This window comes from Ursus arctos, unplaced genomic scaffold (assembly GCF_023065955.2).
Source record: "Ursus arctos isolate Adak ecotype North America unplaced genomic scaffold, UrsArc2.0 scaffold_13, whole genome shotgun sequence".
NCBI lineage: Eukaryota > Metazoa > Chordata > Mammalia > Carnivora > Ursidae > Ursus > Ursus arctos.
This window is the reverse complement of record NW_026622797.1, coordinates 20,397,309-20,422,417: the sequence shown is the minus strand read 5'-3', so window position 1 is coordinate 20,422,417 and position 25,109 is coordinate 20,397,309. Positions and strand designations below refer to the sequence as shown.

The 25,109-nt window shown below is 38.2% G+C and overlaps 1 protein-coding gene and 1 non-coding gene across 14 annotated transcripts in view; both read left to right on the top strand.

Moving 5' to 3' along the window:
* Positions 1–25,109, top strand: part of UTRN (utrophin) — a 539,750-nt gene that overhangs the window by 402,582 nt on the left and 112,059 nt on the right. For all 13 annotated transcript variants that reach the window (XM_057310986.1, XM_048225919.2, XM_048225918.2 and 10 more), the window contains one exon: positions 4,319–4,475. In XM_057310986.1, the coding sequence (XP_057166969.1) occupies positions 4,319–4,475 (157 nt within the window). The remainder of the gene's footprint in view (positions 1–4,318; positions 4,476–25,109) is intronic.
* On the top strand, positions 17,917–18,023 carry LOC113259697 (U6 spliceosomal RNA). Its single transcript, XR_003317674.1, has one exon. It is a non-coding gene; the product is annotated as a U6 spliceosomal RNA (small nuclear RNA).

Here is a 25,109-nt window from a genome sequence, read left to right as displayed (position 1 = left end):
CCTTTCTGGGAGAAGGAATAACTCCTTTTACTGTACCTGGTTATGCTTGCACTAATAAAGGTATTTCCTTTCATTATAACTCGATTTATAATCTATGGGTTTTACCATACACTAAAAATCAATTTCATTTGTCATGAAGATGCCACATTGGACATTTAATTCTGTGTATTCCTTACAGGATGGGCAATAGTATGCATTTGCTCCCCCTAATTTGGGTCGTTGTATTCTTTGACCTACTTTGCAAATGGATCTTCACTTGTCTATAAAATATGTCTGGGCAGTTTCTATCTGCTGTCTTAAATGCTGCCCATCATGAAAGCGGGGGAGTGGAAAGAGTTTAGACTTCAGTTTGGATCCCAAATTCTCTCCTTGACCAAGTTTTTTTCTTCTCCGAGCTCTGGTTCCCTCAGAGAACTGTGTTTTAGGTTTCTTATCTCAGAGTATATTTGGTTAACTTGTCTTTCTCCCACCTTGATCCCAGGACTTTTTATTTCTGAAACCGGGTAGTGCCCGATAATCAGTGTGAGTGCTCCATACGTGTTTGTTTGTGGTAAATAAATGGAAAGTTGTGTTTTATTTTTATAAATGCGCCTGCTGACTCACTCACACTGTTTGCTCTCTTTTTCCTATTTGTACATTAGGAGAAGGAATAGAAACTTCTTTGAAGACACATTGAAAAGTAGAGGCTTTTGTGATTTATTTATTTATTTTAGAGAGAGATAGAGAGCGTGAGCAGGAGAGGGCCAGAAGGAGAGGTGAGCCACCCTGGTGCCCCAAGGCTTTTGTGATTTAAAATAGATATTAATCTACATTTATTGCCATATTATATTTGAATGATGGGATACCATTTTTTATGGATCCTTACCTTAAAGAAGTTTTTGCATTATATATATTTTAAAATAGTTGGTCACTTAAAAATGTTTAGAGACTTGTGAAATAAATGGTTCAGTGTAACGAGAGCTAACTTGTATAAAGCGTGCTCTGTAGTAGACATCATCGTAGGTTGATACATTCAGTGAAAGCATCTCTAGTTTTGCACATGTCAAGTACCCAAAGAATAAACTGAAACAGGTGAGAATTAGGATAGTAAGTCAGTTATCCAGAATGTGAGTGCCCACAGATATGAGTTAGATAAAGAAATGTTTTAAGATTCTGAAAATATGATTGATGACTGACTGGTCATCTATAGTTGTGAGGAAGGGGAAGCTTTAAAATGTTTGGAGTAAAATTGAGAAAGTACAAGTACACCAAAAACAAGTTTAAGGTTTCTCCTTGCAAAGCATTCAATCCAGTGCCTAAGAAAAGGCTTTCATCTTGAAAGATGAAAGAATTAAATTGAAACTAGAACACTGAAGGCTACTATGGAAGCATGCATTTATTTGCGCATATGGTAGTAATCCACTGAACATATAGTTATAATCTACTGGAGAATAACCAGAACAGATTTTCCAGGCAAAGATTCTGCCAGATCAGCTTGCTTTTTATGATGGAAAAAGGAAGATGCTGAGAAGTATGTACACCAGTGTTATCTCATTTATTTCAAAGTCACTTCAGTGTCTCTCTATAAAAAGGATTGCCTTCATCTTTATGAAAAGTCCTGCAGGTGCTGAATGTGATAGATTTCAATGATCAATTTCATGATTTTATGCAGTCAAAAGAGTTAATTACACTGGGGAAAAAATTTGCATGCTCTTCAATACGATGAGTGTGTGTAACCAGATTTCAAAGGAATGTAACGTCTGATTTAGTTATTGATTAAAGAGTTAAGCTACAGACATTGAAGAAGCAGGATCAAATAATCTAAAGTAAGAGGTCAGGGTATGTGCTTAAGTGTTTTGCACACAGAGACATTAAAGCACGTCTTGATTGACTAAAGGCCTCTGATGTCTAGCTGTCTTTTTTTTTTTTTTGCATTTAAAAATACTAGAAAGAAATTGCAACACCTCAGTCAAATATATTTATGGCAAAATGATTTGTAACTGGCAGAGTTTTCAGTTAATATAATTGAAATTATTTAGTTCTGCTCTGTGACAAGTAAAATTACTGTTTACCATGGATAGCTAATTACATATTTGGCCTAAAATTAATCAATATGAACACAGAAAAGCTGGCACTCATGCAGAATCAGGATCTCATTAAAGCAAAATTTTGTAAAGTGAGGTCAATCATACCACCTGTAGAATGAATAGAAAAGATTATAAATGCAAGAGAATAGAACGAACTTTTTAATCATACAGTTCCCAAAGAATTATAAAACATCTCAAACTTCTTTCTGTATTTACAAATAATTTTTTTTATTATTTCATATCTAGCTCTTTTGAATAAGATGTATAGTTTTAGGGTTTGAATAGTTTGTTTTATATTAGCCCGCTGACAACGGATCTATAAACAGATTGCAGGATAACTGGCCTTTTGTGTAACTGAATGCTGGTTCGTGGTATTTCAGAGATATGCGAACTCCATTTTTTTTTCTTTTAGACAAGAATATTGGCTGATAGACCATGGTCATTATTTTATGAACTAGCGATGAACTAGAGATCAGATCATTCTTCTGAAAACATTATGAACTTTTAAACAAAGACAGGATATTGTTGAATGTTTATTGCTGGAGTACCGCCTACTGTGATCAATGGGAAAATACTTGTTTGAATTAACTATAGCAGAGCTATCAGCTTTAGGAAGAGAGAGGCTCAAGTCGGTCAGATAGCCAAAAAGGAAATTACTGATAAGACTGAGAGACAGTAGTGGCTGTCTCTGGTGGATTGGCTTCCTATTGCTCAGGGAAGGAGCAGTTTTGTGGAAGAGGGGATCATAATGCCAGTGTGAAGGTGATATAGCTAACTGAGAGGATCTGAAGCCTGGTCAACAGAGGTTCTGAAGTTGCCCCAAATGAGTCATCTTTTGCCATCATGTCTTTAGTCTTTGAAAGCTGGTGTGCAACAGGGCTTAGGTCTGTTTCCATCAGCCCTGCAGCTCTCAGTCTGAAAGGTCAAGGTAATTCCATTTCACACAGTTGAGTGCTTACGTCCACATAAACCGTCTGCTCACTGGGGTGGTGAAGGGTTGAGTAAACGCTGACTCCTAGAGTCCCTGGAGCTATTTCTGACTGATCCCCCTTTTCAAATTCAGCCCATGAAGTGTGGGCTTGAGACTGGGTAAGTGGGCTTTCTTCAGGGCCCCAAACTGGTGCTTTTATTTGCATTTCTATTCTCAAGGGCTTTTACTCTTACTGAAATTTTAATCATGTAAATATGTATTTCCAAAACATGGTTTCCTGAGTATAAAGTTCATAATTTAAGAATCTGAAGAATCTGTACTAAAAACAGAAATTGTTATTGAACCAAAGACCTCACCTTTATTTTAGTTTTTTAATAATATTTTTTATTATATTATGTTAGTCACCATACAGTACATCCCTAGTTTTTGATGTAAAGTTCGATGATTCATTACCTGCGTATAACACCCAGTGCACCTTGCAATACGTGCCCTCCTTAATACCCATCACCAGCGTATCCCATTCCCCCACCGCCCTCCCCTCTGAAGCCCTCAGTTTGTTTCCCAGACCTCGCCTTTAAACTGGAGTATGAAGTACTGTAATCGATGATTTCTGCTCAGTTGTTTTCTGTTTGCAATAGACACATGTCGCTGGACACCGGTCAGCCTTAAGCCAAATAGCGTTCTAGCCAAGAAATGGCTAATTGTTTCCCAGCTTTCTGAGGTAAATGCTGGTGATGTTCTGAGTTTTAAGGGAAATTAAGATAGTAATTTCCTTTACTAAAAAATTAATTAGCTCTTTTAGAAAGAAAAATAACATGGGCCTGTTGTACATACTCAATTAGTACATAAATATATAAAAATTGTTTACTGTGTTTTCAGTAATAACCCTATCTAATATGTATCTTTCCAGACATGTTATATGCATATAGTTGCTTTCTTTTCTTCTCTCTCTCTCTCCATATATATGGATGAAAGGAGATGAAAATTATATTTGAGTGTGTGTATATATTATACATAAGCTACTGAAATTTGCTTTTATAATTTTACATTATATCATGGACATTCTTCTTGAAAGACTCATATTTATGCCTTTGTGGTGTGTAGTTATTCATTTTAAATTTTGATAGATATTACCACCGTATCTGCGTATTTCATCTTCTTCAAAATAACTGTTTCATACAGGATTTTTTTTTAACAAAAAGCCTCTTTCTGCAATGTTAACATTAGTTGGTTATACAAAATTATGAGTCTAAGAGAAGATATATAATTTTTTAACACAATTCAAACTTCTACATGTGGTCAATACTGTGTCTCTCAACAGGGCCCATTTGGAGGCCAGTGCTGAGAAGTGGAACAGGTTGCTTACATCCTTAGAAGAACTGATCAAATGGCTGAATATTAAAGATGAAGAGCTTCAAAAGCAAATGCCTATTGGAGGGGATGTCCCAGCCTTACAGCTCCAGTATGATCACTGTAAAGTAAGTTGACTGCATATGGAGGGGATCTTCTTAAATTTTTTAAATTAATTTTTTTTATTTTCAATTAGCCAACATATAGTACATCATTAATTTTTGATGTAGTGTCAATGATTCATCAGTTTTGTATAATACCCAGTGCTTATCACAACAAGTGCCCTCCTTAATACCCATCAGTTGGTTACTCCCCCCACCCCCCTCCCTTCTGTAACCCTCAGTTTGTTTGATTCATTTTGATTTTTGGCAAAGTAAATACTCAAAATTCTAGATGAATATCTGAGTTGAAGCAATCAACACAGGGTTTCATCCTCACCCCCAATTTCTTTTATTTATAGATTTTATTTATTTATTTGAGAGAGAGTGCAAGCAGGGGGAGGGGCCAAGGGAGAGGGATAGAATCCTCAAGCAGACTCCTTGATGAACACGGAGCCTGATTCAGGGCTCCATCCCACCACCCTGAGATCATGACCTGAGCTGAAACCAAGGGTTGGACGCTTAACTGACTGAGCCACCCAGGCACCCTCCCACCCCCCATTTCTAAATATCAGTATTTAGACACTTAATTTAGGTTGCATGTATTACTTCCATTTGTTTCAGATTAATTTGTCTCTTCATATTCAATTAATTTTTTCAAACATTACGGATCTCTAAAGCATCATATTGCTTTTAGCTTATCATAACATTTATCTAACTTTCTAATAGATTTTAAAATATTAATATATTCTATTGGGGAAATTTTGTTACTACAAGTGAGTCTTAAATTGTGAAGGCATAGAGTTATAAAGAATTGCAAATTATCATGTTTATAATAAATGGAATGAAAAAAATAAGGACCTGTAGAAGTATGAATATAGGATAAAGTCTTAAAGCAAATGAGGGCCATAGTATTTAGATCATTTTATATGTTTTATTTTTCTAAACTTAGACCTTTTTTTGAGTTACAGTTTTATTCTGCTCAAATTTCTGTCTGTATGCAAATTTGTACTTTTACTCTCAGAAGCGGATATGCTGACATGTTATCAACTGACATGTTAATTCTTAGAAGTTTGTATTATTTAAATTCTTTGCCTTATTAGCTTTCCATTTGTTGATTTAATATTCCTTCATGCCCATTTTCTCATGTACTACACATGGGCTTGTTTTATTAAATATACATTTTTTTACTCTTCACATGCAATGCAAGTTCTCATTCTAAATCTGTATGTTTTAATGTGATGTTAGAATTCTGTTCCCATTGGAAAAGCCACAACACTAACGCATGCATCTTCTAAAGGAAGAAAGGAAGATGTCATCTAGGTAATAAGGTTGCCTCAGAATGATAAGACCTTGAAATTTATTTTACTTTGGGCCCTTGTGACTACGTTATTCAAATTACCATTTGGGTAAATTTTTCCCTTTCTACTTGAAAAGAGACTGTGATAGAGAAATAGTTCTAAGATGAGAATAAAGAGGACACCGCTGGAATATAACATGCAAAACAATCATAACAAAAACAACAACAACAAACAATGACAGAAGATTTTAAATCACTGATTTAGGAAAATCACGTTTCTCCTTTTTTCAGCTTTCCCTTCTATTAATTATTTATATACTTTTTTTTGTGGATTCAGATGATGAGATAGAATAATATAAAGCTCTAATGGAAGTGCTCTGTTAAGGAATAAAATCTGCTTGTGACCATGTTCTGCTAGTTTTGATTAAAACCTAATTCTTGAGGCATGAAATGATTTCCTCTTCTGGCCTTAGCAAGTAAAGTGCACATCAGTGTTTCCAGTAGGTGCTGGCTATGTTCTTCATAAGCCCTCCTCTGAGCAAGGTCAGCCTATTTTAGGCTGTGTTTCACGTAGAGTGTTAGAGTGCAGTTGTCTGCACCAATCCTCTAGGCCTGGGCATTTGGATAATAAAGGTAATACTGCTAATGGTGCCGATGATCATACTGGTGCATTCATTCAGCAAGTATTTCTTGAGTGTGTAATATGCACCAAGCCCTATTCTAAGCATTGGTGAGTCAGTAATGAACAAGAAAAAGTTCTTGCCTGACTCCGAGCAGTAAGGGACAGACACTAGACAAGCAATAAATATATAATATGTCCCATGGTAGTAAGTGCTATGAAAAAGGTGAAGCAAGGTCAAGGAGAGAGAGAGGAATGGGAGAGTATAAACAGCAGAGGTGCTGTTTTATGTGGAGAAGGTCAGGAAAATGCCATAAATGAGGTGGTTTTTGAGAAGAGAACCGATTTAAATGTGAGGCAGCAAGTAATGCTACTCCCCAGGGAGGACAGCATAGGGAAAAGGGGATAGAATCACACGGGCCATGGAGTCTGCAGTGTTCTGGTCATATCTGAGGAATAGCATGGATACCAGTATTGTGGAGACACTTCAGCCAAATAGAGAGGTGGAAGATGAGGCTGGGGTGGTGGCAGGGGGAAGGGCTTTAAATCACATAGGTACTTGAAAGCCCTCTGTAAGGGCTTGGCTTTTATTCCAAGTGAGATGGGAAACCATGATAATTATACTGCTGTGATGTTACCTACATTGTATAGTAATTATAGGTGAAATTATGGAGAAGAAAATATAGAGGAGTCCAGGAATGCATTTCAGTAATCCAACTGGGGGATGGTGATGACTTGAACAAAGGTGTAAAGGGAGAGGTAGAAGTAACTGGTTTCTGAATATATTTGGGAAGAAGCAACAGGATGTGCTCATGGGTTGGAAATATGGAATGTAAGAGAAAGAGAAGGGCTTATAGTGGCAGGAATCCAAGGTTTTTGGGCCAAGCAAATGGGGCAGTGCCTGGAGGGAGAATGTGGGGTCAAGTAATGACTTTATGAGGATGAGGACAAATTCTACATGTTTCTATGCTGATGGGAATGATCTTGTATAGTGGGAAAAATTAATGATGCAGAAGAGAGATTACCAGCTAGGGATGGGATGAGATCCAGGGTATAAGTACAGTAGTTGGTCTCGGGTAGGAGGGCGAAGAATTCATCCAGTCGAACAAAAGGTAGGTTTGTAGATTTGTGTGGGGGAACATTTAGATGTCCTCTTTTGGTTGCCTCTGTTTTCTCAATGAAATAAGGGGCTAGGTCATCAACTGCATACGAGAAGAAGGAAGATGATGTGGAGGTTTGGGGAGAGAGGAGGCAGAAAATGTAGTCTAGAAGTGGGTGAGTTAAATTAGGAATGTACAAGAAGACCACAGGGCATTAGGAAGGGCCCCCATGAGGTCAGTGTTCATGAATTTAAAGTGAGAACAGCCAATGTGAATGTTTTCCTTTGCCCATGTTGAGTTGCCTCACCGAAGGTAAGGAGCGAATTGAAAAGTTGAATTAAACCAAGCACATGTGATGGAGGAAGAGAGGGGCAAGGGGGTTACAGAAATACAAAAGAGCTATGGTAATGATCACACATGGAATCAAGACCGGGGAAAGGGAGATGTGAGGATATCAGAGCGATGAGGGACAGTAAAGTGATGTTAGAAGTCAATGAATGGGACACGGCAGGGGGAGCTGAGAAATCATTCAAATTGGGGACACGGGGAGGGGCAGAAACTGTAAAGAAAGCTGGTTGTAGTCGGAGAGGGGGAGTTAGAGGGGGCATTTATTGTCAGTGACAATCTCTGGTGTCTTTTTGCGGGAGAGAGTTGCACGGGTAGGGTGGAGAACACGGTCCTTTGGGAGGGATAGGTAAGGAGGTGAGAGGCAGTTAGCTGCACGGTCATCTACAGGGACAGCAGAATCACCAAGACCAGGAGAGAGAGCCTGATAGCAAAGTGATGATTAGGAGAAAGAAGGGTGATTGTGGGATAGGTTGGGATTGGTGTGGTATGGAAAAATGATGTTTTCACATTCCTTTTATCTTTTGAGTCTTACACCCTTGGTTGGGCATGGGGGAGAAGAATAGTGTAAATTGGATACAGTTTAGCACTGCTTTCTAAATTTCTTAGTGCCGGCTACTGGATTTTTCTTGGGTTACTATTACGTCTTTATGACTTAGCATGTTGTACATAATCCAGACTACTGTTGAGGGATGTTCTTTATCAGTAAGTAGGACTTATCGGGAGTTTCCATTTAATGGTCTGTACTTCAAGTTTTATATTAGAAAGTTTATATGAATAGCACTGATCGAATTTGGGGCCTGGTGGCTTCTCCCCTCATTCTTATACCCTCACTGGAAATAATCCTTTGTGGACTTTCATATTGATCGTAGGTTCTGGAATATGATACTTTATTGTGATCTGTCATAGTTTGCCTTCCAATTTATCAATGATCTTAAACTACAGGCTTTCTTACTATCATCTATTATTAATGTTTTGACATGAGCTTCATTTTTAACTCTGAGAACTGAGCAGCCTCTTATGCCAGAAATAAATTATGGAAGAGATATCCAAGTAAAGTTTGTGGAGGTGTGTATCACTTTGCGAGGGCCACCATAACAGAACACCATAGATTGAGTGACATAAAAGAAATTAATCTTCTCACAATTCTGGAGGCTGGAAGTCCGAGATCAAGGCGTATGCAGGGTTGATTTATTTCTGAGGCCTCTCTCCTTGTCTTGTGGATGGCCATCTTTTCCCTGTGTCTTCAGATGGCCTTCCCTCTGTGAGTATGTCTTTTAAAACTGCTCAAAATACCCTCTTTTTTAAAAGGACACCAGTCATAGTGGATTAGGGCCCACCCTAATGACCTCATTTTAATTTAATTACTTCTTTAAAGACCTTATTTCCAAATGCAGTCACATTTTGTCAAAAGCAACCTTCTTTCCCAACTGTCAAGTATAATGTTTCTAATCACTATAAATTATTGGAGTGAGGGCAAATCGCTATACATCGGTACTATTAGGGCAATATTTAAAGACATGGCCCCTACTTGTAATTATTTACCTATCTTATGAAACTTTGCCAGCCATAATCATTGAATAGCCTTACTGTAGCTGAACCTCAGCCTTGCCAATGTTCTAACTTAAATATAATTCTGTAAATTATCCATGATCTTTTCTTAAATTTAAAATCCCTTTGGGTGTTCATGTGGTTACTCTATTTCAGGATAGCTTTTTCTTTCCTGTGTCCTTGGAGATGTCTTTTCATCAGGAAAACAATCTTATTTAGAATTAGAATTATCAATGATTAAAACTGAAAGAGGCCCAAGAAATAGGTTAGTCCAATCCCCTTATTGATAGTGGAAGAAAATGAGAGCCATGGTGTGTTTTGATGAAATCTGAGTTTTCATCCCTTCCTTCCTTTCTCACTTCCAACAAATCCTTATCATTTGCCCACGTGTCTGGCAGTTTCTAGGACACCAGAGAGACATGGATACATAGAACAGACACAGTCCCTGCGTGCACAGCACTCACAGTCAGGGGAGAGCCTGTGCCTGCCCTTCTCAAACTTACAGTCCCTGTTTCTTCCCTGTGTTATTAGAAATCATTTCCAACAGGAATTGTGGCTGAGCTGTGCACTGCACACTGCTGTCCCAAATCTCTGGTTGTCTGCCCAACTATCCATTTCTCTGACCTCCAACTTCAGTCCCTTTGTGATAACTCAAGCCTGCTATCAGTTCTTGTACACTTTTATTTCTGATCTTTTCTATTTAAGAGATCCTTTAACTCTTTTCAATTATAACATGATGATGTAGCTTTGAACAGAACAAAATAATCTTTAAACTGTTTTTTGACAGGTATGTTTAACATTAATTTTAGATGCCTTTTAGTTTTGTCTGTTATTATAAACTATTTTTTTCTAACTTCTTGCCATTTTTGGTCTTTAATTGTCAAAATAAAGTTTAAAAGATCTCTTTCATTTTAAAGAACTCTTGCTTTAGATCTTAAAAGTACATGGTTAGAATCAACCAAAATCAACCCTTAAATGGCTTGATACTAATAGTAGGCAAGTTATTTTGCTTCTTAAAGTTTCCCCATAGAAAAAGTGGGACCTTATATTTGATTTCTGTCTTACTCTCTCTTCTCGCAGATAGCTGTCTAAATTACTTTATTTATTTATTTATTTATTTATTTATTTATTTATTTTTAAGATTTTGTTTATTTATTTGACAGAGAGAGACAGCCAGCGAGAGAGAGAACACAGGCAGGGGGAGTGGGAGAGGAAGAAGCAGGCTCTTAGTGGAGGAGCCTGATGTGGGGCTCGAACCCAGAACGCTGGGATCACGCCCTGAGCCGAAGGCAGATGCTTAACCACTGCGCTACCCAGGCGCCCCTAAATTAGTTTATTTTGAACAACACAGTACTATGTCAAACTAATGGGACCTAATCTCTTGATACTAAATTAGAATGTCTAGTGATTCCCAGATGGATTTTTTTTTTTTAACTGAGACAAAGAAATTTAACACTGATTTCTTTACTATTCTAGGAGATATGATCTCATAAATGCAAGTCTTGAGTGTCATTTTACACAACGCTTTTAAAGATCAGCTTTAAAAGGAGTACCACATGACTTCCTGTTGTGGTCAAGACGAGTAGACATTCACAAGATGCATTAAAAACCACACAAATTAGCACTTAAGTTTTACATCAGCATTTCCAGTGACATTATATACAAAGTAAAACATAAAGTGAGGTCTCAGTACCTTAGGTGGACGTGGGGTTACTGTGTGCTGGAAAACCGCTCTGTGACTTAAAAGCTGCTTCCAGGGATGTCTAACTCTGATGTCAAAGAGTTATGGGAAGAATTTGAATAAGATCATTCTAAGTAGACATCTGACCAACCTCTATCCTCAGCACCTTAGGAAGTTGACTGAAATTTTTTTGGCTCTTCCCCTCTGGATAGTGGCATATTACCCTCTATTCTGAGGTATCTTCTGTTGGGACTTTCCATACAAAGTTAGTTAGTGAACTTCACCTGGGCTCAGGCAGACATGGTTTCAGAGCTCCCCTCCTCCACTCACTAGCTGTGATCGAGGCTCTGGAGTGCGCTGTCCCATCTCTTCAGTCCTGTTTCCCACCATCAGGATATAGAAAGCACTTAGCATAGTACATTTAGTGAGTGCTCAACAAGCAATGACTGTTGGAGTCCTAATTTCAACTAGGACCTATATTTTCTAGTGTGTTTTTCATTTAGTTGTCCTGTGTCCAAATTTTTAATTTTTCCTCAGATTCATGATGTTTGGGCAACCACAAGTTTTGATGTCATAACATACATTTACTATTTTTGCCTATTGGTGGCTTCAGAGATAATTTAGACTACTCAGGAAATGGGATGAAGTCATTAGAACAACAATTTTGAGGCTTTATGTGGGATAAGATAGGAGTCTAGAGATGGCGAGATGATTTATTTCTTGTTCTTAATCAAAGAAAACAGCTTACCATGGAAAGGCCAAGCTCATAAGACATGTCTATATACACTGCTTCAGTTAACTTATCAAAGGTTTCTAGGCAAATGATAAATGTTTAACCATGAATCTGATTACCTTTAGAAGCAATATTTGAATGTTACCATAATCTATAAGCAAAGAAGCAGAATTACTATATCTGATCTTACATTTGCATTTGCGTGACCTTATCCTGGGTCCAGTCTGCTTTCACGGTCACAGATGACGGTGGTTAGAGACTCTGGTATCTCAGATTCATGTGTGCAGGCTCCTCGGATACTAGGAGTTTGGTTTTGGGGAACTCACATACTCTCAAAGTCTTCTGGTTCCTACCTATATTTCTTTTTTTTTTTTTTTTAAGATTTTTATTTATTTATTTGACAGAGAGAGAGACACCCAGGAGAGAGGGAACACAAGCAGGGGGAGTGTGGGAGGAAGAAGCAGGCTCACAGCAGAGCAGGGAGCCTGTTGTGGGGCTTGATCCCAGGACTCTGGGATCACGCCCTGAGCCGAAGGCAGACACTTAACGACTGAACCACCCAGGCACCCCATGGTTCCTACCTATATTTCTGTATTCTAGATCTTTATATGTGCGTCAGTGACTTAATGACACTGTCTCATAACCATTCTTCAATAATGGCAGGGCTAGTCACCCCCCACCCACCCACACTATTCACTGAATGCATTCTTATGCGTAGAAGACAATGTTAAATATACAAAGGGTAATAAGGCACAGCCTCTATACCTCAGTGACACCTTTTAATAATTTCTGTTCATAGAAGCTCCATGCTTGTGGCTGTATCCAGATGGAATATTACATATTTAAATGTTTTGGGGATGACTCTGAGACTTTTAGTTAGAATGGTACTGTAAGGTCATGCTTCAGATCACCTTGTCTGCTTAACCACCCAGCAATTATAGATAAAATGTAATAACAACAACAAAAAACCTAGGAAACCAAACATGGCAAAGTTGGGCTCCAGACCACGGCAGGCATTCCACAGACCAGAAACAAAGCAGAAAAGCAAAGTGGTTAGTAGGGTTGATGGTACTGGGGGTCCCAGTCCTGGGTGCTGAGCAAGCAGAAGCCCCCTAGCAGCCTCTGCTTAGAATCTCTCTGACACATTGAAGTGAGTGACTCACAGATTGGCATTCTTTTATTCTGAAAAAAAAAAAAAAAGTCCCAGGAACTGATATTATAAAACATCAATGCATTTTGGACCCATAATTAAATGCTTATACTTTGGATAAGCTGGATATTTTAACCAGTGACTCAGAACATTGATAGGTTTTCAGCAACAATAATAATAAATACTCGTTCAATGCTTTAATAGCACACACACATAGGAAGACTCATTAAATAATAATAAAAATTAATACTACGTCAAAGGGCTCTGACAGGCGTTTGGCCCTGGGCCTGGCACACGGTAAAGAGTGGTGCATTTCTCCTCCTGTAACTGCTGGGAGTCTATCTTGATAGTTTTAATCATTTTTGTCTTGTTTAAAACTGTCTAGGCTATATGAGTTGTCTTAATTAAATAAAGGCATATTAATACCTAGTATTTACCATCTCATACTGCCCTGTGGAAGTAGTCCCCCATCACTATCTAGGATTACCTTATAAAATTAGACAGAGTCACCTTCCAATCAGTTTGTAAACAACACGATCGTATTGTTTTATTCTCATGTGGGTACATATTTAATATCCTCAAATATCAAAATAAATTACTACTTTAAAACATACAGTGTTTTTTTAAAAAAATATTTCGTGTTTTTAGCGATTTTTAGAATAAATGGATATAGTTGAATTTTTCCATCTAATGACCTAAATTTTTCGTATCATCTTTAAGTCAGCTTCACTTTCAAGAATGTGAGATTATTATTCAGTCAACAGTTAGAAAGTACCTACAATGCACGTTGCATTCATTTCTAATGTTAGGGATTTATTTCAGTCACATACTTTAACACTGGATAAAGTTGCACATGCAGTGTTTGCTGTTCACTCAAGACTTCATTTTCTACACAATGTAAATTCTCAGTTACGTGGGGGCAGTTGTCAGAGCCATGCCTCCCTTTCTCCAACAGAATGCGTGTTTGATTTTAGCAAAGAAAATCACCAAAAATAATTGAAAGTGTATGATTCTGGTATAATTTTTTTGTAGGTTTAGGTCCTTTCCCTCAGGGCCCCTCTGTCCTTTATTTAACTCAATTTAATTCCCCTGTTCAAACCTCATTATATAAGAGTCAGGACATTTGGGTCTGAAACTGACTTGCTGAAATACATTTGCAAACTTGCTTACTAAAGTAACAAATTCAAACATTGTCTTTAAATCAGCAACATGCCACCATGAAATTGAGGCTGTGTGTGCGTGCGATCGTTCTCCCTACTAAAGTAATCTGAGACTCTACCTGCAAATCTGTAACTTCAAGGTCTTGCTGTGTGATGAAGTTACCAAATATGGGAGATTGACCTTTTCTTTCCAAAATTGATTAAATTAATTTCCAAGTTCCCCCTCTAGCCTTTGGCACCTTCTTTGACTTCCTTCTTATTAAATGCATAGCCTACTAAGGACTGTGTGGAAAGCTATTACTTGTATTTCTTTCCAAAGCAGCAGTTCTAGAAGTGAGGCTACATCTGTGGGCCACACTCCATTTAGTTGTCTGTGGCTGATTTATCTCCTATGCCCAACAGGTGTCATTGGGACTTTACCCCAAAGGGCTGTGGATCACCCAAGTTTAGAGGGAAAGGCAAGGCAGCACTAATAGCTGGCACTGTCTGGTGGTGAAATTGAGAGTGGACCACAAATGTAGCAGGAAGGAGAGGTAGGGGAGACCAAGCAGTTACAGTCCACCCCCTTAATATAACAGCCCATTTCCAATGAACTGCCTCTGGACATATTTAGCCCAGTTTCATTTATCTGCCAGTTTATGTATTCATTCAACAAACTTCTGTGTTGCTGCTGAGATTCACCACATACTTTGCTAGGCACTGGGCATGTATCACTTTAGAAGACTAATTTTGCTGTCACGGATTTCACCATCTAGCAGCAGAGACAGGCTTGAAGAAAGTCACTACACTGGGTACCAAAAACACGGTAATGGGAGCATGAGCACACGGCCAGGGGGGCACAGATGAACCATGACTCTCTGTACTTGGGAGGCTCAAGTAAGTCTTCACAGAGTGAGGAGCCTTTGAGCTAAAAAGAGATCTCAAAATAAGAATGCAGTTAAGACTGTTATCAAAACTCCTGGAGGGAAAATCCTGCAAATGAGTCCTGGCATGACTTGGAGTATGCAATAGCAGGAGGTGTTGCTTACCTCCCTTTTCAATTTTACTTGAAAGAGAAAAAAAAAAAAATACAAATTCAGCACCTTATACGGTGCCTCGTAATAGTAGGTATTGAATATATTTGCCAAATGAAAGAATACATTTATGTGTGCATATATTTTGAAAAGCGTAGGGAAGAGTACACTTTTATTTACTGTGAGACGCTGGAGGACTCCTATCTTAGTTTTAGCATTTGTTCTTGTATCTGACTCAGGCATCATTTTTTATGTCAATGGGGTGGAACCAAAATGAATTTATATATTAAATGTTCATTTAGGGACGTTAACCAAAACTTTTAAAGCTCTATGAAGGAGATTTTTAAAAAAATTTTGTCTGCATACTAATGAAAAGTAAGCCTGTTTTCTTTCCCTTTTCTCATGTAGTTTTATTAGTGCTATCAAATTTAATGACTCTTCTGCCCTTTTTTGCTGTCATACTATAATGACTTCAGATCCATATATGCTGATTTAGCTTTGAAAGCAAGTTGGGGAAAAAAGTAAATTACATTCTAACAGATTCTCCTTATGTTTGTATCATTTATTTTTTCTGTTTATATTCTCCAATAAGTAGTTAAGTGTTTTTTTGAAACCAGAAGCTAAGAAAGCCTGCTGTACTAGCAATACTTCTATTCATTATCGTTGAGATGCATTGCATCAAGGGCCAGCTTCGTGGGTGTGTGCCCCATGCAATTACAATCACACAAGGCTCCACTCTTAGAAGGCCCTGCACTTGGTTTAGTGCTCTGCTGCCGCCATCTTGGAATTCTTAGTAATGTTTGAACAAGGGGTTCTGTGAGTTCTATGGTCAGATTTGCTGACATTAAGAAAAACATTAATGTTTATGTTTTGACATATGTAAAACAACACTTTTACAATAATGGAAGCCTCTTAAAACTTACTGCAAGCATTCTCTTTCTCAAGTAAGCCATCCTGAGCCTCTATTCTCACTTACATGCCCCTCACTGTAACTTCTCCTGTCTCTGTGCATTAGTGTCAGCTGAGATGTGACCAGGGCTCTATTTTCAGTCCTTCCTTTCCTGTCAACTCACTAGCTGTTGCTTTATCACTAGCTGTTGCTTTATTCTGTCTCTTTACTTGACTTCTAGGACACCACTCTGTGCTGGTTTTCTTCTTACCTCCCTGGTAACTCCTTTTCAACCACCTCTGCTGGCTGCTCCTCCTTCTAAAATTGGGATGCACCAGGGGCCAGCCTATGCCAACTTCTTTGTACCTATTCCTTCCTGAACTCATTGCCTCCAGGTGTTACATGCCATCTCTATGCCAATCACTGCCAAATGTATATCTCTTTACGTGTCATCTCTACTTGGGTATCTAATAGACATCTCAAACTTAGTAAGTCCAAACTGAATTCCTGAACTTGCAGCTCAAAATCATTCTACCCGATCTTCCCGCATTTCAATGGAAAGAATTCTGTTTTTGCTTAGATAAAAAATAATAATCACCATATTCCCTCTGTTAGAAAATCTTGTTGGTTCCATGTTCAAAATATAGAATCAGAATCTGGTTATATCTTACCATCTATTAGGAGCTACAATGATCAGTCTCGGTTATTCTTAATACAGTGGCCAGAGTGTTCCTATTCCGAGGAATCGAAACTCAAAACTCTGTAATGTTTTCCTATTGAATTCAGAATAAAAGCCACTGTTCTCAAAATGGTCTACAAGACCCTACATGGTAGGACCCACCTCCTACTCACTCCTTGCTCACCTCATTCTTACTATTTTCTCTCGTCAAGTCTGGTTTCAGCCACACTGGCCCCTAGCCATGCCTTCAGTTACAGTACCATGTTGTCTTCTGTACCTAGAATGCTCTTTCCCTGGTAGCCACATGATTAACTCCACTGTGTTCCAATGTTTGTTCTATGGCACCTCCCCAGTGAAGCCTACCCAGACTTCTCTATACCAGTCGAAACCCCCTTCCCAGTGCCCCTAATCTCTGTTACTCTGTTCTACTTTTTTCTTTTTCCATAACATTAATCATCCTCTAATATAATTACTTATTTATTTTCTGTTGTCTCTTTGTCTGTGCCTGACACATTAGACAATCAATATTTGTTGAATGTGAAAGGAATGAAATATACCCAAAGATAACAAATACACCCAAAGATAACCCAAAGGTACTATTGTTCCTTTTTTTCTCTTTATCTCTCTTTAATCCCTTTTTACTTATTCATGTTCAAAAGAATATCCCCTTTTGAAGATATTTCTGCTTTATATAGCTGAATCTTTAATAAAGATTAGCTGGCAGAAATACAAGTAACAGTATTTCCAGCTAGAAATAATTTCAATTATATGACATACTTGAAGTTGTAAGAAAACTAACACCATTATACTCTAAGTTTTAATATTATAACCAGTTAAGAGGTTACCTTCTTTCTGTTTTATTACCTAAATTATTCAGATCAGGACTTGGAAAGATTTTTGTATAAGTGGGAAAGAATTGACATATCTCTAATTGTTGAGATAGCTTTTAAAATGTAGCTTATTTTACCCTTATGCACTGAATATTGCTGGGTTCTCTCTTGTGTAGAGATTTGACACTGAAAGCTTGGTAGGTTAAGACTCCTCCCAGACATAGGCAGTACCTTAAACACAGGTAATGCCTCATTCAGTAACTCTGTTGTCATGTGTTACATGTTTAGAATACATTTAGCTTCGGAGAGGTCATGAGGTAAAACATCATGGGAAAGTTTCAAGTTATTATAGATACAAAAACTATGCTTCTAAAATACATTTGTAATTATTAATAATGCCATTCTTTAAAATTATTAATTTGTGCTTGCTTCGGCAGTACCTATACTTAAATTGGAATGATACACAGAAGATTGGCCGGACCTCTGTGCAAGGAGGACATGTAAATTCGTGGAACATTCCATATTTTTTCAAAAAATTAAAACCAGAACTACCATATGATCTAGTAATTCTACTTCTGGGTAATTATCTGAAGACATTGAAAATGTCAGTTTGAAGACATATATGCATGCCTATGTTTATGTACAATAGCCAAGATATGGAAGCAACCTAAGTGACCATTAATAGATGAAGAAGATGTGGTAGAGATACGATGGAATATCACTCACCCATAAAAAATGAATTAAATCTTGCTGTTTGGGGCAACATGAATGGACCTAGAGGGTATTATGCTAAGCAAAATAAGTTAGGCAGAGAAAGACAAATACTACATGATCTCACTTGTGGAGTCTAACAAACAAAACAAATGAATAAACAAAACAAAACAGAAACAGACTCATAGGTACAGTAAACAAAATGTTGGTTACCAGAGTGGGGAGGGGGTGTTGGGTGGGTGAAATCGGTGAAGGGGACTAAGAGGTACAAACTCGCAGTTATAAAATTAGTAAGTCATGAGTATATAACGTACAGCATAAGGGATATTGTCAATAATATGGTAATAGCTTTGTATGATGACAAATGGTAACTAGACTTATTGTGGGGGTCATTTTGTAATGTATAAAAATATCAAATCACTATGATGTACACCTGATACTAATAGGATATTGTATGTCAATTACACTTCAATAAAAAATGAAAAATAAATAAAAGTAATAATTTGTTCAATGATAAATGAGCTAGAGTCCATTTAGTATTCCTTTCTTAAAAGTATAATTTTAAAAATTATGAAAATAGTATCATTATAGTTTTTATAAAAATAAAGAACAAAAAATTAGCCTTAAGTTTACCACTATAACACAACCATTTTCATTTTGCATGAGTGTTTTCTTTTTGCATATTTATCTTTCACACAGTTCTAATAGGGTACATAGTTTTTATCCTGTCTTTTTTACTTAGATATATGTCATGTCTGTTTCCTCATGTTGCTATGTAGTCATTATCAAGAGTAATTTTTCAAAGTTACATAATGGTCCCTAGTGTAGCCATACCGTAGTGAGCCTAAATATTTTCCAGGTGTTAGAAATTTAAATTGCTTTCAAATTTTTTTTAATCATAAATAACTTTATAATGAAAACTTCTGTGTTTGTAGCTTTTCCTGGATCATTTTCCTAGGATATATTCTCAAAGGTGAAATTCTTGTTTCACACAATATGAACATAGTAATGACTCTTGATATATTGCCAACTGACTTTCCCAAGTGATTGAACCAATTTTCCGCGTGTAGCAGTGTATGAAAGTGAAGTTTCACTGCACCCTTGCCTGTGATTTCTCGTTTCCCCCCTTTCCTTGAACCTTGTATTGTTAGCATTAAAATGCTGGTATCCCATGCCAGGATGGGAATTTAGAAAGCAGTGTTGGGATGTCAGATGTCTGATTCTGTTTTTCTCTCCAAAAGAAGGGAGAGAATTGGTTGAATGTGTTTGACTTAGTTGTATGTCGAAGGATTGGGAAAAAGATATACATTGTTGGACTGATCAGTTGAAGAAATTTGATATTTATATCACATTAGTGTATGTGATGTAATCTGGCTATTTTGCCATCACAGAGCTTTACTTTGCTGTTTGAGTCTGGAACAAATAGGTTCACAAAAAGACATTACATTTATATGTTGGTTTTCTAAAATCTTAAGTGATATAAGAAACATGCAACCCAGTTTTATATTTCCAAACATTTTTGCTTAATTTTGGAGGATCACATGATTCCACTTAATTCCATAGAATAAATAATTTATCCCTTAAGAGAGTTAAATTCAGTTGTTTCTGATGGAGGGTTGGATATTGGTCATCCAAAGCTGTAGATAAAGCATCTAGAACTTTCCTCCACAAGTGATGGTGAATAGAGGCTGAGGGAAGAATTCTGTCTTGGAAAAGAGGTGAGAATGTTGGTAAGACTTTAGGTCAGCATCATTTAATAGTAACGTTGTTCTACAACACTAAATAGTTTTGAAGTACGTTCACATTCACCGTCTCACCTGGGAAGTTAGTAGAATGAAACATTTTGCTATCAACACGCAGAGACGTTTCGGGACAAACCCAGGGACTCATGGTGGATTAGGGTGTGCCTGCACGATGTGCACTAGACTGTCATACAAGGCTTTTGGCTGCAAATCTCCGATTTTATTATACCACAGAACAGTTTTTTAAACATCTCCTTATTCTTTCATACATACGTTCATTGAGCTCATGCTCTACCCTCTGTGGCATAGATGTGTGCCTTCACAGACAGCCCAGTCTGGTGTAGGAGTCAGGTCTGCAAAGACGTCAGGGTAGCATGTGCGGTTAAGTGCTGCAGCACAGCAGATGTCAAGGGCTGGAGAGGCTCAGAGAAGGGAGGGCTGGCTCTGCTGGAGAACCAGGTGATATTTATATTAATGGTGAAGGTGGTATTGGTGCTGTGTCCCTCAAGGGTCAGGAAGGACCACCCTTGTGGATCTCTTTGACTGTGGCCAATGAGGGCTGGTGAGATTGCTAAGAAAGCACACAGATACTGTGTCAAGATTTCTATGAAGGGCTAAAGGAGATGACTCCTTCCCCCTCTGCTGTGCAGAGTTATTCCATGTTGCTTTCTTTGCAGACCAGCTTTGTATGGGCTACTCCCGTTTCTCGGGAGTTCTCCTTCCTTGATTCTGGATTACATAGGACATGAGGAAGGAACACTTGGGATATTCTAGGAACAGAAATAAAGACATTGAGACTAGAAATTAGGGTATTTAGTAGTTGAAGTTGGAGAGCAGGGAAGATCCAGATCTTGGTAGGAAGTTTAGAATTTGTTCCAAGTGCAACAGGCAGCTATTGGAGGGCTTTAAGCAAGAAGCCAAAGGATCTGCTTTATCTATAATTTTAATATTATGGTCTAGAAGAATTTTAGGAAAAGCGTATCTCAGTGAATTTTGGCACTTGGTACACAGACGATTTGGATGATGGCTTTAGATTAAAGAAAGGAGAGGAGACAGTTGTTACTTAAAGAAGAGGGGATGACACCAGGATTTAGTTCACACCCACGTGTGTGCTTTTTTCCTCCCCTTGGTCTCAGGCCATTTGGCAGGTTGCCAGTTCAGGACAGAACGGGACGTCAGGGATTCCTCTCCTCCCTCCAAGTTTTCTCAGACCTTGTTTTCACATTAAGTGACTTGCAAGATCCTGCCCATGAGTAACTGATATTACTGCTCTTTGCTTGGCAGCAACTCAGCCACTCCAGTGAGCCAATGCCATGTTCATGATGAAAATGAACAGCCAATTGACTCAAGAGACTTTCAGACTTAAGCCACCGCAGTCATTTCTTTATGCAGACAGTCCCTGACTTAACAGTGGTGGAGTTACAGTTTTTCAACTCTGTGATGGTGCAAAAGCCATAGGATTTCAGTAGGAACTGTACTTAGATTTTGAACTTGGATCTTTTCCTGGGCTAATGTTATGCGGGATGTCCTCTCTCCTGATGCTGGGCAGTGGCAGCCACAGTTCCCAGGCCACCACACAATCAGGAGGGTCAGTGACCAATCCTATTGACAGCCATTCTGTCTCCATGCAACCATTCTGCTTTTCACTTTCAGTACAGCATTTAATAAATTACATGTGCTGTCCAACTTTATTCTAAAATAGGCTTTGTGTTAGATGATTTTGCCCAGTTGTCGGCTAATAAGTGTTCTGAGCATGTTTAAGGTAGGCTAAGCTCACCTATGATGTTTGGTTAGGTTAGTGTATTCGGTGCATTTTTGACTTACAATATTTTCAGCTTACAGCGGGGTTATGGAGTTGTAACCCCATCGTCAGTGAAGGAAGATCTGTACCTTCTTATCCCTTAATCCCCCGTCCTTCCCAATTATAGCAGGTGGGGAGAAGTGTTCCTAGGTGTTGCAGGAGGATCATTGAGTGTCTCTCTTTAGGCATTTAAAGTTGAATAAGGAGCAATGGATTCTGCTGCCTGACACTGATACTAGTAAGCTGCCAAACTGTACCCTGAGACTGAAAGGGGCAGAGAAGTGACAGGAAGGGTGGGCTCTGCCAACTGGGGCTTAGGGCTTGGAGAAATTCTGTTGAGAATGAAAACACTGAGATTTTACTAGTTAAATTCTGATATTCAAATCAGATCTTCACTAATCTGACATTCCAGAGCTTCCTTTAGTGTAAATGAGCATGCAGAAGCTGCTTAACAGGGAAAACAATGGGAGACTCAATTTCTTTACCTGTTTATTCTGGTTCCTTGAATTGCTTTTCCCTTAATTACCTGTAATCTAATTCCAGTTTCTTTTTCAACACCCTGTTGCTTGTGCCCTCACCACCTCCCTCCGTCTTCTCTCTGTTTCCTCCGTGTCCTATTTGTTCTTCTCTCTAAGATTTGTGGCACTTACCACATTGTGACCGACATTCTCTTGTCTTTAGACTGTAAGTTCTCTGAGGGTTAGGATCATGGTTTATTAATTACCATCTCCTCTTGTGCTTGGAGGATCCTTCAGATTATATGAATTTAATATGTTTTAAGTTTTTTATTTTGGTGGAAATCGTTGTTGGAAAATTCTATCATATACTCTTATGCCACCTTAGGATGAGAGAGACAGTGAACATTTTCTTATGGCCCTGAGACATTGTGCTCTCCGTTTATTATTCTTGACTTCGGAGGTATCCGAGACCATATTTCCTTGTATTAAAAACTTCGGAGCCTACAACTTTTAAAATACAGTTTCAATTTTAGTTTTTTGAAATTATTTTGTCTCTTCCTCCTTGTTACAACTGATCTGGTCTACTGCTTATAGGCCAGAGCTTGATTTCACACCTGCTTGCCTGGGGGGGATTGAGGTCTTTGAACTATCTGTTAGAATGGAAAATGCGTAAGCTTTACACAGCATTCTTAGGTCAATGGTCGGGCCTTGAGTCAGGAAGGCAGCTAGATGTCTGCTGTATAAAGAAGTATGTGGTTACTATCAGCCACAAAGACTTCCTTCCTTCTAACTTTCATGATTTGAAACATTTTTACAGAAGCAGTCACCCTCCTCCTTTGTTGACCTAGCTCTGACAGGGCCAGCCTGCCAAGCCAGGCGAGCACTTCCCTCAGGACCTTTGTATGTGCTGTTCCTCCTGCCCAGATTGCTCTTTTGACAGACATTCTTATGGTTGGCTTCCTCACTTCCTTCAGCTCTTTCTTCAAATATCTCGGTCTTTGTGATGCCTTCTGTGACTGCTTATATAAAATATTACCTATCCCCATGCCTCCCCCAGCCCTCCCCTTTCCCATTTATCCTGTGTGGCAGATTGTTATAATAATGAATCATGATTCTCTGTATCTCAGCCCCTATGCTGAGGATCATTGCTGTTGCCTTCCCCAAGAAATGCATTATACTTGCCTATTCTCTTGAATCTATGCTGGGCCTCGTGACTTGCTTTAAATAGAATATGGCAGAAGTGCAAATTCTAGAGCTGTACTGTCTGATGTGGTAACTCTTAGCTAGCTCTATATGGCCACTTATATTTAAATTAAATTAATTACAATTAGATAAAATTTAAAATCCAGTTCTTTGATTCAGTTCATCATAGTTCAAGTACCAAATGTTGCATGCCACCAGTGGTTACCATATTAGACAGCATGGTTTTAGAGCATTTTTATCAGTGCAGGAAGTTTGATTGGACAGAGCTGTTCTAGAGTCTATGCCTTAAGAGATCTTGCAGCTTTCACTCTACTCTTTGGGAACACTAATTACCAGGTTTCGAAGAAGCCCAGTCCAGCCTACAGGGCATTTAGAGACCGTAGAGAGAAACTGTGGTATTCCAGCCAGTAGCTGACAATAATTTCTAGACATGTGAATGAACCCATCTTGGACTTGCAATCGCAGTTAAATGACAGATGACCATAGCCGCAGGAGTAATCTCTTGTCACACCAGCAGGGGAGCTGGACAACTTGCCAATCCAAAGAATCTTGAATAATAAGTTGTCATTGTTTTAAGCCAATACGTTTCTGAAGGATTTAATGCACAGTAGTAATAACAGAGTCACCCTTCAGTCTAATGACTCCAGTAGTTTTGAAACTATGCTCTATGCAGTTACCTCATGGATTAGGATGTAGAAAAAAAGGGGAAGATGGAGTGAGTGCATACCACACTTTTCAGTGAAATCTATTACTTGTTTATCTAAGGAGAAAAAAAATTTTTTGCTAGTAATTCCACAATAATCAACAATAAAGTAAAATGCTTAGTATTGACTAGCTGATAATTAGTTAATAGGAAGGAGTGCCTGGCTGGCTCAGTGGGTAGAGCATGTGACTCTTGATCTCGGGGTTGTAAATTTAAGCCCCATCGTGGGTGTAGAGATTACTTAAAAATAAAATCTTTCAAAAAATACTTCTGATAATTAGATTATAGGAGAAAACTAACTTTTCCTCAAAAAATTATTTACTTAGTAATTTGCAAAGTATACAGATCAAATAATCCAGAGCTAACTGGAATCCAGTAATTTAGGATATCGAATTTAGTATAATCACATGTGGGAGACTTTGTTATATTTTGTTCCTCCCTATTTTGGAATCCTACCTGGTATTTAATCTGAAAGCATTCCTTCTTTTATTCCTTATTCCCTAAGCATTTATTGAGTACTTTCTATATATGTCTAGGCAAGCACTGAAGAGAATTTCGAGTGATTAAGATGTGAGCCTTATCCTAGAAGAACTGACAATGTAAAGGAGGGGACAGATGCATGGTCACAATATATTAGGATGAGCTATGCCAGAGAAATAGGAAGTGCTCTGGAAACCCTGAGGGGGAACATACTGAACATACAGAACGAGCTACTCCTTTGCGGATGGGTGGGGATAGAGGTTAGACATAAACAGATTACCTTGGGAACTTTTTTGGGAGAAAGAACAGAATTATTATTTTAATAGTAACTTTATTGAGATATTATTCACACAGCATAAAATTCAAAAAACAGTTCAGTAGCTATTATTATATTCACAGAATTGTACAGCCATCATCGTTATCTAGATTTAGAACATTATCCCAAAAAGAAACCCCACAGCCATGAGCCGTCACTCCCCCATTCCCCTAACCATCCAGCCCTAAGCAACCACTGTT